Source organism: Salvia splendens, chromosome 8 (genome assembly GCF_004379255.2).
Source record: "Salvia splendens isolate huo1 chromosome 8, SspV2, whole genome shotgun sequence".
NCBI classification, from domain to species: Eukaryota; Viridiplantae; Streptophyta; class Magnoliopsida; order Lamiales; family Lamiaceae; genus Salvia; species Salvia splendens.
Genome location: NC_056039.1, coordinates 550,343 through 562,416, shown reverse-complemented (window position 1 = coordinate 562,416; position 12,074 = coordinate 550,343). Strand labels below are relative to the sequence as shown.

General features: G+C 37.2%; 2 protein-coding genes and 1 non-coding gene across 6 annotated transcripts; 2 read left to right on the top strand and 1 right to left on the bottom strand.

The window, feature by feature from the left end:
- Positions 1 to 3,713: 3,713 nt before the first annotated feature.
- On the top strand, positions 3,714 to 8,039 carry LOC121744391 (probable E3 ubiquitin-protein ligase RZFP34). 2 transcript variants are annotated; one of them, XM_042137912.1, is made up of 13 exons: positions 3,714 to 3,830; positions 3,981 to 4,070; positions 5,362 to 5,946; positions 6,031 to 6,118; positions 6,230 to 6,289; positions 6,447 to 6,479; positions 6,599 to 6,676; positions 6,781 to 6,824; positions 6,971 to 7,011; positions 7,098 to 7,180; positions 7,267 to 7,358; positions 7,462 to 7,576; positions 7,676 to 8,039. In XM_042137912.1, the coding sequence occupies exons 3-13, from the start codon at positions 5,729 to 5,731 to the stop codon at positions 7,793 to 7,795; spliced, it is 972 nt and encodes a 323-aa protein (XP_041993846.1). In that variant the 5' UTR covers positions 3,714 to 3,830; positions 3,981 to 4,070; positions 5,362 to 5,728; the 3' UTR covers positions 7,796 to 8,039. The 2 variants fall into 2 exon arrangements, with proteins under 2 accessions (XP_041993846.1, XP_041993847.1); XM_042137913.1 differs by lacking the exon at positions 3,714 to 3,830 and having other exon boundaries at positions 3,846 to 4,070; positions 7,465 to 7,576.
- A 188-nt stretch (positions 8,040 to 8,227) lies between these two features.
- On the top strand, positions 8,228 to 8,311 carry TRNAL-CAA. The gene has a single exon. It is a non-coding gene; the product is annotated as a tRNA-Leu (tRNA).
- A 55-nt stretch (positions 8,312 to 8,366) lies between these two features.
- Positions 8,367 to 12,030, bottom strand: LOC121743239 (pentatricopeptide repeat-containing protein At5g25630-like). Of its 3 annotated transcripts, XM_042136483.1 has the most exons (5): positions 11,843 to 12,030; positions 11,543 to 11,746; positions 10,560 to 10,723; positions 9,570 to 10,463; positions 8,367 to 9,485 (listed from the first exon to the last, which is right to left on the bottom strand). In XM_042136483.1, exons 3-5 carry the CDS (start codon positions 10,641 to 10,643, stop codon positions 8,592 to 8,594), a joined length of 1,872 nt encoding a protein of 623 aa, XP_041992417.1. In that variant the 5' UTR covers positions 10,644 to 10,723; positions 11,543 to 11,746; positions 11,843 to 12,030; the 3' UTR covers positions 8,367 to 8,591. The 3 variants fall into 3 exon arrangements, with proteins under 3 accessions (XP_041992417.1, XP_041992416.1, XP_041992418.1); XM_042136482.1 differs by lacking the exon at positions 11,543 to 11,746; XM_042136484.1 differs by lacking the exons at positions 11,543 to 11,746; positions 11,843 to 12,030 and adding an exon at positions 11,359 to 11,536.
- Between the last annotated feature and the right edge of the window lie 44 nt (positions 12,031 to 12,074).

Here is a 12,074-nt window from a genome sequence, read left to right as displayed (position 1 = left end):
ACTAAAAAATTAAAACTTACACAATTTAAATACTAAAAATTTAAAATTGCATAATTTAAACTAATTTGAGTCATTTTATTTATGAGAACAAACAAAACATCTAATCAGTTTTACTATAATCACCCACTTTACTCTCCTTATCTCTCTTTTTTAATAAAACTAGTATCACGCCCGTGCGATGCACGGATCATTTTAATTTCTTCATATTTATTTCATTATGCGAAATAAAATTTGTGAAATGATAAACAAAAGAATATTAGATATATTCTTACTTTGGATTATACTTTTTCAATCACAATAACCCCACATGGCCACAAGAGTGCGTTTAAATGCTAACTTTTCTTTAAAATGTCAATACGATCACATTAAAATTTTAATACTTATTTGTGTTGACATTTAAATAGCAGACTTAAAATTAAAAAGCATTTTAATTCTACGAAAATATGAATTAACCGTTGAGTTATAACTGCATGAGCAAGTTTACGTTGCAATAATTTAAGATTGCACTGGTGAGACACTTCCTAGTCGAGCTTCATTTCATTGCAATATAGTGACCCTATACACTAAAAACCCAAACCTTGAAACCTAAATCATAAACCCTTAACTTTAAAATATACTCATCATGACCAACAAATGAGCCAAATATCAATAAAATTCTCCCTCCGCCCCAGTTAAGAAAAATTTAATATCAGACCAACTATAATTAAATTATTTATATTTTAGTATATATTCAATAACTCAATAATAACAAATTTATAAAATTAATATGCAATAAACAATCAATTAAAATATAATTAACTAACGATTCTGATAATATTAGAATAACAAAATTTCATAAAAAACATAAAGAAAAAAATTCAAAATCTATCGTGCTTCCAAATCCAAAAAAATTAAATAGGTATTTCACCTTATATCAAGATGCAGATACAATGGTTCCTGTAAATTACAAAACTTCCCAAAAAAATACTCCAAATATTTGTAGATATCCCAAAAAATCATTGATTTTATAGTTTGTACATGTTATAAAAATGCACAACATAATACAAATGAAAAGGTGGTTACAAATTTAGGATTCATACAGCCATTTCATCTTGGCTTAGAGTCTTTACGACCAAGCCATCAAATTCATTAGACACCCTTGTATCAGTACAACGATAAATTGATTCTTGAGACAAGAAAGCGACGTCACCAGAAATCCTATGATGATATCACGTGGATGTTAAGACCACGTGATATCATCATAGGATTCAAATACGTTATGGCTGTGCAAAAAAGCATGTTATGGCTGTGCAAAAAAGGGGTTCAAATACGTTCTAAAAATAACAGAGCAAAACAATTTTCAACACTTACTCAGAAGGCTAAATTCATTTATTCCAAAAAATACCTTCAGATTCTAAAACTTGAGCTCTTCTCATGCGTTGCATCTCCATGGCGGCCTTGACTCCTCTTGGCGGAGATATATCCCCTAATTTGGTAAAAGAAGTACCCCAGAAAACACATTAGATGGAGCATAAACTTAAATGATTTTTTTCAAATGCACACCCAAATATTTCTTCTGATAAAATCTACCCACTTATTTCACAACCAAGGCATTGTAATCCCCGACTTTTATAAGAAAAACTCCACAATAATAGATAAAAACTAAAAGTTAGCATAAATTTTCTAAACCTTTAAAATTCTACCATACATCATAGAAACACATAATGTAACCCTACATTCAAAATATACATCATACAACTTCGATGCAGCAATCAAACTTACTGTATCTTGCGAAATAGTCTAGCAATATAAAAAAAATATAAGCTTCTATGGTTGAATTTATAATACATGCATTCAATTAGCACTCCACTTTCCTTAAGAACAAAATCATGCCATAATATCATCTCTTCATCTTCTAGTCTCTTCAAATCCATTCCCATAGAAACAAAACTTTCCACATTCATAATTTTAATAAAAATCTATATTGTCTTATTAAAAACTTTTCACTATCCCTAGTTATTACAAAAATAAATAATATTGTACACTTTTATTTAGAAATGTGATACTACCATTTAGTATAAATTAAATCATAATGAATGTCTTATAGCAGTTTTTTCACACTTTCAAATCACGTTCATATAACTGCCATATCTAAAAAATCTATTGATAATACTAATTTTAATCAATATATAGCTTTTTAATTAAAATGGCATTTTTGTAAATATCTCCAAAACTCTCCTTTTATATATGTATAGATTTTTATTTTATTTTCATTTATTCAACGTAATTTAATACTCCAAGTTTTTGTCTCATTTCAATTGGGATGGAGGAAGAAAGATATTTATAAGTTTTGTTTCCAATCTATATATTATTTTCATTCTAATAATATTTAGATTTTTTTCTATAGGTAGTAATCTAGATAGTTTTTAATGCATTGAGTTAATTTTGTTTATTCCAATAAAGTCAACATATATAATATTTTGTTTTACACGTAAATTGGTGGTTAATTAATCGTTAATTTAATAACTATTTAATATTATCATTAATTGATATAAAAAAAGTAAGAAACTTAAAAAAATACTATTAGACTATAAAATAAAGAACTAGTTAATTGAATATAATTTTAAGTTTGTCCCTCAAATACCAAAGAAAAACACATCACTGACACCTTACATTAGCTTTAAAACTTAATTCATCTTAGTAAGAAAACTAAAGCATTGTTTGTTGTTCCTTTCTTCTTCATAGGTACTCTCAAAAGCTTATGACAATAAGTTGGATTTTCATTATTTTGGATTCAATCAAATAAATGATGACTCACTCCCTACCACCAATGACAAATGAATTGAGCCCAATTCTCGCTTTGTGACACACGTGGCCCAACCCAAATAGAGTCAAATTTCGTATGTGTTATTTTAGTGGATAGAATTTGTGTAACCTTGCAATGAAATTAAACTAAAATAGAATATTTTTTTGTTTCCAATAATTATGAATCACAATAATCAGTCCTCATTTCTCATGTCTAATCCAACCATTGATCTAATAATTGGAGACGTGGAATAAAAATATCCGTTGTACTCTATATACTAGTACTCTACTTAATAAACAAAATTGCATTTCATAACCTACAAATTTCTTTTGAAAAAATCTTCAAAACTTTCGGTCGAACTTAATACGCTATTATTGACCATTAATTTTTAATGAACTCGTTTAATATAAATTAAAATATAGTACTACTATTTGGGGGAAAAAAGTAACACATGTCATATATAGAATCAAATTTCCTTTTTTAACAAATGTACTAGATCCATTTTGGATATTAATCTATGAAATTAAATTGCTATTTTTATCTCATAAAATTCACACTTTTTATTTTGTCTCATCCTAAATAGCTAAACTACTTGTAAACAAAAATAAAATATTCTAATTAATGAAGTTAATTAAGTATTAATCTATTAAAATACTAATTTAATTATAATGATTATTTAATTATAAATTTAGGACCTAAAATAAAAATAGGTGTAACATGTAACGGAGGAAGTATCTAATAGCCTCGACATTGACACCCCATTTCAATACGGCATTAAATGTACATTAAGTAAGTTAGATTTCATCATATATAGAAATCATTGATCACATATCGAAATTTCATAACCACGCGTTTTTAGGCTAGGCAACTTTGCAGTTTCATTTCGCCTTCCTAAACCGAACTATCTAGAAAAATAAAAGAGAGAAAATTCAGAAAGCAACCTCCATTTTTCAATATTTTATTTTTCAACTTTTCTTTCAGCTGTCTATGACTGTGCGTGGTGGTGCTTTCAATCCAATCACCCATTTATTTGTCTCCATTCATTGTATGAACGCCACGCAACCTTCAAACCCACATCCCAATCATTTATTTTATCAATAAAATCTGATTTTTTTTCAGGATTGAATCCATACATCGTTGATTTATGTATTTCTCGCTCTACTCTCCCTCTCTCTCTCACATACTGTATCATTAGGTATATGCTGCTGGCGGTGCGCATTTGAAGTTGAAGGGAGATCGATCTGATCACGACGAGCTGATTGCGAAGTGGATCGCGAATTTTGAGGTCGTTGTTTCAGAAAGTTTGTTTTAAAGTGTTGTTATGGTGTAGTTTTTTTTCTGCGCTTGATTAGTTTATTATAGGTCTGATGAAGCATGATATTGATTTGTGTGTGTTTGTTTTAATTACTCCTTATATTTTATAGTATGGAGTATGTATATGTTTTTTATGATTATGTGATGGTTAGGGATAGGAGAAAGCGAAATGATGTTTGTGTTAGAATTGGTGTTAGTTTGGCACTTTGTGATCACCGTGGATTTAAGATACTGTGCTTTAAGCCTTGATATGTGTGCATTTTTAGTTGCAAAGTAGTCTGTGAATGTGAAACACTGGCTTTAGATCTTCAATAGATGATGCTTTGGTATTTTTTTGCTTTGTTTTCTGGTATGAGACCATCCCTGCTCTTTGGTTATATTTGTGTTGTGTTGTGCTGATGGAAGATTAGAGAATTAGCATGTTGATGGATCATCTAGATTGCCCCTTGTTCTTTTGTGTAATGTTGAGGAGGAACTAGTTTTCTCTCAATTTTGTCCATCTAAGAGAGTTTAGACAGTTTTGTTACCACCACTTCCTTGAAGCGATGAGGTTATATGGAAATTTATATCACTTTGATGTTATTTTACTCGAATTATGCAGTTTCCAGATTTATGGTATAACGTTGGAACTTCTATAGCAATTAGTCTGGCAGAGGGTCGTTTTTATCTTGATTTAGATCTCAAGGTCTTTTGATTATAGTACTAGGAAAGAAACGCGTAGGATGTCTCCACCAGGGTGTTAGCACAAGGTACCAGAGTGTATAGGGGTTTCCATTACTATTCAGGTTGAGATTTACTTCCGTTCGAGCTGCATCTCGTTGCTGCTGTCACCATTGTATTATACTTGTATTGTTTTACAGATGGAGGAAGTCTTTTAGTGATTAGCCACTTTTTTTTAATCTATTGCTCGGAAATGGAAATAACATGCATCTCTGGAACCCATCTATAAAGTCCCTAAGGTTGTTTATAGTTACGTGTGACTGACCGGAGCTAATGTTTACCTACTTAGAGCGCGATTGAATAGGTTAGATGGTAATTTTCCGACTTATGGGGATAGTTTTACATTAAGTTCTATTTACAAGTGTAGTAGTCGATCAAAATATCAACATATTTGGGAGAAGTATCACGAACCCAATGGAGGTGGGTCTATCCTCTCGAGGGCAATGATAACACACTCATCCCTGCAATCTCTCAGACTTAACCTTTTTCTTCTTTTGACTTTAAAAGGGGCATGATTCATTTTTCTACTGCTTTGACAATAGGTTTGAGCGATCCGTCATTGCACTCTCTGTTAGGATGGAAATTTCCGGAAACTGACACTATACCGAGCTCGAAGATTTGAAGTTCCAGAATGCTGCATGATATTTGTTTTGTAAACATACTTGTTTTCAGGAATTTCTCCTCCCTGCGAGGTTTCATGATTGGAGCTGTTCGACCTTAGTTGGATTTTATTGTTGCTGATTCTGTTGCTATGGTGCAAACGTGCAACAGAAGCTGCATGATCTTGAGGTTTTCGCCCGTCTGGCGGGCGACTAGATTAGATAGGATAAGTAGGTTTAGGCTCTTAAATCTTTCTTTGAATGCAGGTGCTTTATTCATTTATCAGCTGCTAGTTAGTTATACGATAGAATGGCGTCTGTGGCCGTTGAATATTGCGGCACAGAATGTACCGAACCAAAACTCTCAGAAAATGCAGCGGTTGAAGAGAATGAAACTAGGTTCAGGAAAAAGGTTCACGAATCGGAGCTGCAGTGTTCCCACGAAGAACATGGTTTGGATAAAGAGTTGATGACCCCGGGAAAGGTTTCTGGTACTGAAAGATTGGATAAAGGGTACATGCAATACGGGTATGGAAGCTTTGTATGCTAGCATTGGTAGGTGATATACTATGTAGTATGATTTCGTGCTAACACTTGACTCTTGGTTGACAGATGTCCTCACTATCGTCGGAGGTGTCGCATTAGAGCTCCATGCTGTAATGAGATCTTCAGTTGCCGTCACTGTCATAATGATGCAAAGGTAATTTGAGGCATTCATTCATTTACAAAAATGCTTTTCTAGTTACTTGTTTGAAGCCAACTACCATGATTTGCGAAATCAATCCGGACATTTCTATTTCTTTGTAAACAGAACAGTATTAGCATCGAACAGAAGCTCAGACATGATATCCCTCGCCACTCCGTTGAGAAGGTAGGATGTTCTGGATCCTTTTCAGTTCCCGCGTATCTGACTATATCTGTTGCTATATCTCCACTAAAGGATTAGCTTTCCGTCTTTTGCTTAGACAGAGCCTTCTGATTCTTGTGCGCTTATTTTCTGAAAAAATGTATTTTATTGTGATTTTCAGGTAATATGTTCACTTTGTGACACTGAACAAGAGGTTAGTGTCTATACAAATATCAAACTTGATTTATATAAATATCTGCAGTCTCGTCGTGCTCAATGACTTATTATGCTCCCAACATCCTCTTATACGGTTGCTTTGGCGGTATTTATCAGGTTCAACAAGTTTGTAAAAGCTGTGGTGTATGCATGGGAAGATACTTCTGTGGAGTTTGTAAGCTCTTTGATGATGATGTAAGTATGAATGCACGACATTTTGTTGTAAACAACTTTGTGAAAGATTTGGTGATTTTGAAATTTTGAAATTTGATGGCTGATCGTTTCTTTCCCATTTGCAGACTTCTAAAGAGCAGTACCACTGCAATGGTTGCAGCATTTGCAGGTATGCCCTCGGCCTTCTTGTATTAACAACAGGATTTATATGGCCCAAGCGATCCTCGTATATCTATATCAATAAGATGAATTGTTAACACATTTCAGTATGTACATTTTAGCTAATAATGCTTGCTGATATTCCTGGTGTTGCAGGATTGGGGGCTCCAAGAATTTCTTCCACTGCAACAAATGCGGTTAGTCTTTGCTTCTTTAGCACCCTTGATTGGATCCGATCAACGAGTGATTTCTTGTTTCTCATATCCCTATCTCTCGTATGCAGGTTGCTGTTACTCGGCGCTTCTGAAAACCAGCCATCCATGTGTGGAGCGGGCAATGCACCAGGATTGTCCTGTTTGCTTCGAGGTTAGAACACATGTCCCTCTCTTCTTGTTGTCGTCTTTTTTTTTCCGGTCCAGCCCTGACTGAACCCAAGCATCCCTCGCATGCAGTATCTGTTTGAGTCGAGAAACGACGTCATTGCTCTGCCCTGTGGGCATACCATTCACAAGGCGTGTTTAGAAGAGATGCAAGAGCACTATCAGTAACTTCTCTCTCCTCCTCTCTCTCTCTTTCTCTTTCTCTTTCTCTTTCTCTTTCTCTTTCTCTTTCTCTACACATTCAACTTAACGACCTTATCTTCCAAGCAGGTACGCTTGCCCAATTTGCTCGAAGTCTGTGTGCGACATGTCGAAAGTGTGGGAGAAGTTCGACTTAGAGATCGCAGCCACACCCATGCCACCTTATTGTGAAAACAAGATGGTAACTCTCCACCAACCCCCGCCTGCATATGCCGGTGTTCGTTCATTCATTCAGATCCTGTTCACGTACACGGCTGTTGATTCTGCTTTCTGATTGCAGGTATGGATTCTGTGCAACGACTGTGGGCGCAACTCTGAGGTCAAGTATCACGTCGTGGCGCACAAATGCCCCCACTGCAAGTCATACAACACGCGCCAGACGAGAGGGCTCGGGAGATAGGTCAACCGGGGCTGCGGCCGCGAGCAATGAAGGCAATTGGCGTTGCCGGGAGGACGCTGAGATACCGTTTCAGCTTTTATTCTTCATAGATTTTATTGCTGTATGTTAATATTTTGTAATCTCATCTTTTGTTATTCTCTTGTCTTTGTAAATATCACAAGTAATCTCTTTCTTTCAAGGAATGAAATGTAACGTTGATTTGCACAATTATTTTTTTGTAATTTATACTGTGTTATTATCCCAATACTGTCTGTAGTCATTTATTATTTTTTCTTTGTTGTTTAATTAAGCTTCAACTAGTTTATATCTAGCAGTCAAAAGATTACATAAATAAAATTCTGAATTTAAACTAAGCATACTTTATGTTTATTGAAATCAGATAGCAATCTTAAAGAGTATATTGAATATATAACGAAATGATTACTTACATATGTCAGGATGGCCGAGTGGTCTAAGGCGCCAGACTCAAGTTCTGGTCCTCTTACGAGGGCGTGGGTTCAAATCCCACTTCTGACAATTTTTTTGTGAATTTGTTTTCATATATTTTAATTAATGAAAATATCACATTATATGGTACTAGGGCAACACTTTATAATATTTGACACGTCAGATCAAAAAAATGAAGAAGCTTAGTGTTTGCTGCACAACCAAAACAAACCATTTGTTAACAAAAAGATCATCAAATGCCCCCCATTTGTTATGTACAATAGTCAGTTAAACTCGCGTATGCATCCATCCATCCATCCATCTTCAGCCGGAGCAGCGCCACCTCCGCTTGAACTGACGTCGTCGTCATTCAGTTCAGCAGGAGGAGCGTGCATGCAGGAGCAAACTGCCCGTACGCAAACACCTGCCGCCTCTGGCTGGCCATGGGAGCGCCTCGTTCTCCATATCTACAAGTAAGACTCACAGCCCTCGCCTCGGACAAGGAGGGCTCAGCTTCCCTCAGCACCATCCTCCGGCCCCGCTTGGTCGGGCCCTTCTTATCGCTCAGGACCACACTCGGTATCTGCAGCCTCGCCACGGAGGAGTTCGGAGCTGCTTCTTTCTGACAGAACATCTCCAAGCTCTCTTGAGCCGTGGACGGCGTCTCTTGTTCTGCTTGCGGTGGTGGTGGTTGATGCGACGAGGTTGTGGTCGACTTCCTCGATGACGCTCTCACTCTGTTCGCCTCCTTGGAGAGCCCAATGGAGCGCCACGCCTCAGCCACGAGCTGGACAGTGCTTCTCTCGGGGCGAACATTGAATCCCTCCTCCATGAGGCCGAGCACTTGCTCGGCCTTCCACGGCTTCTTGTTCTCGGCATATCCGCCTATTATGGTCTCAAAAGTCTTCAAATTTGGAGGGATCCCAGATTCGATCATCTTCCCGAGCACCCTCTTCGCAGAGTCCATCGAGCCACTGCTGCACCACCCGCTGATGACCGTGGTGAAGATGACTACGTTCGGACGAACACCAGATGTTTTCATGGCGTCCAAGAGCTCCTCGGCCTTCTCCGGCTCCTTGGCCCGTACGTAGCCTTTAGCAAGAATGCTGTAAGCGTGGGCGTCGGGTTTGATCCCAGCTTCCACCATGTCGTCGAAGATCTCCCTGCACTTGATCATGTAGCCCGCAGCACTCCACGCATTCATGATCGTGCTAAACGTGATCACGTCCGGCTTCACTCCGAACTCCTCCATCAACGTCAAAACCTAACAAAATCAAGAATCGAGTTCTTTATCATAAATTCAATAGCACGAAAACGAACAAAGGCAAAGGCTGTTAGGCCATCCCACCTCATCAACGCTTTTCCTATCTGATATGTCGAGGAACCCTTTGATCAACGAGTTGAAAACAATGAGGTTAGGGCGTATACCAAAGCCCTTCATCTTGTACACGAATCTCAGCGCCTCGTTCACTCGTCCCTCTTTGCAATAACCGGAGATTATGATGCCACAAGTTCTATCATTCGGCTGCACATTGTTCCTCTGCATCTCCATGATCACGTCTTCCGCCTTAGCTGTTTGCTTGTTCTGAACATAGCCCTTCACCAGCGTGTTATAAGTCACGGCATCGGGCTGTACACCCGAAGCCACCATCTTCGACAATAGACCCCAAGCCTCCTCCACGTTGTTCCTGTTGCACCACGCCCTAACAAGGACGTTATAAGTCCTCACGTTGGGCTTTGTGTTTGCTTCCCTCGACATGAGCTCCATTATCTTTAAAGATTCATTGGGTTTCCCTGCAATCCCGTACCCTTTGATCAGCGTATTGTATGTGCTCGTTGTTGGCTTGATCCCGCGCTCCTTCATCTTTGACAACATTCTCATAGCTCCATCCATATCCCCGGATTCAGAGAATGCATTGACCACAGCGTTGAAGAACACCGGGTCCGGCTCCATCCCATTCCTCTGCACCTCAGAGATTATTGAATGTATGTGACTGAAGCATTTCTGAACAGTCAATGAGGCTAAGAGCGTGGTGTAGGTCACCAGAGATGGCTTATGCCCTCCCTGAATCAAATTGTTGAAGATCGACTGGACTTCCTGTGGCTTCCCTCGCTCCAACAAGATGTTCATCAATTTGGTCCTCGAACGAACAATCTTACAGCTCTCCTTGCTCGTGCAGATGGTGCAAGGAGTCGATCCGGGCATTGGCTGCAGCTGCAGTTTCTCGTCAAGAGACCTATCCTGCAATTCAAAGAAACAAAAAAAACAACGATATGTTTTTTATCACAAACTTTTCAAAACATAACACCTTTTCAAGAATCTTTACAAAAAGATTACATTTATGGGAAGCTCTTCAGCTTGTTTGTCTAAATTGCTGCCTTGTTTTGTGCTGCCTGTCTCAAACTTCTCAACGTAACCCATGGTTTCTTGATGATTAGGAAGTTAATCCCTTCTCGTCACACACTCACAAAATCGACAACAGCACAAAGATTCCAGTTTTCCTGCAAAATCAAATCGATAGCAGCACAACCAATATCATTTTTCTGATGAAGGACAACAATTGATAACAAGCGCATGAGAACTAACTCTTTCAGGGTTCGACTAGATACTAATTGGATGCAATTTAGGCCAAATTCAAGCATGACTGGATAACAAGACACGAGCAGATATGACTGGAATAGGTACTACTTGGATGCAATTTAAGCCAAATTCAACAATTCAAGTATGACTGGATATCGAGACATGAGCAAGATAGATTACACTATTTGAACAATGCAGAGAGGCAAAATGAAACAAATAAGGATTTTTGCATCTCCAAAGCTCATTATGGGATCATAGCTAACAAGTGAGACAAAGACGGGCTGGCAAAAACACGAATCATAACATGAAATGCATGAGTAGAAGCTCATGAGATAGTGATCAGTACAGCATAGCATGATACTATTAACTTCAAAGTTCAAATTTCTTCAATGTTTCAAGAAAACACACAAGAAAGAGTGATCTATCAAAGAAGATGAATTTGTCACTGCATTTGACTTCAAACATAGTACTAATTGAAATCACAAAAAAATTCTAATTCTTGTAGTAGTTAAATTCAATTCTAGATATATTCTGATTGAGCAATCAAGAAACTAACCACATTCTTAAATGTCACACACACCGAGTGACACACTCTACCTTGCTCTCTTTCTCTCACACAAACACACCAACAAAAAAAACCCTTGTGCTCAATTTACAAAAAGATCAAAAACACTTTTCTAATATCATTGTAGCAGTTTGATTGAGCAATCAAGAACCTAACAAGATCCTATGTTTTTCACCTTCATCCCTTCAAACCAAATAATCAAGGCTCGGCTTAGCTACTTACTCTCTCTCTCTCTCACACACTCACTCACAGACACAGACACACTCACACCACTACCACCACCAACAATAACAACAAAAACCCTTTTGCTTAAATTTGGAAAAAGCTCAAGAACCCATCATCAAGATCCTGACATTTCTCATCTCCACACTCCAAAAACCTGAGAAAAACTCGAATACTGCTATTTCAAGAAATGGGATTATGACAAGACGATGAAACTTGATGGTATTAATTGAAGAGTAATAGCAGCCCGTACCTCATTCTGGCTATTGTTTCATGGAAAATGTTCAACAAGATTATGAATCAGTGGACAAAAGGATGAATTTATAGCGTCTCGATTCCAACATTCTTGCGAGAATAATAAATAATTATAATAAATATTATCCACATATTATCACTGGAATTTGAATATGGAAATATTAGCAGATAAGGTGTAGCATTGAGATGAGGCTGACGAATGTGAAATTAGGATATTGCAATTTCCATCA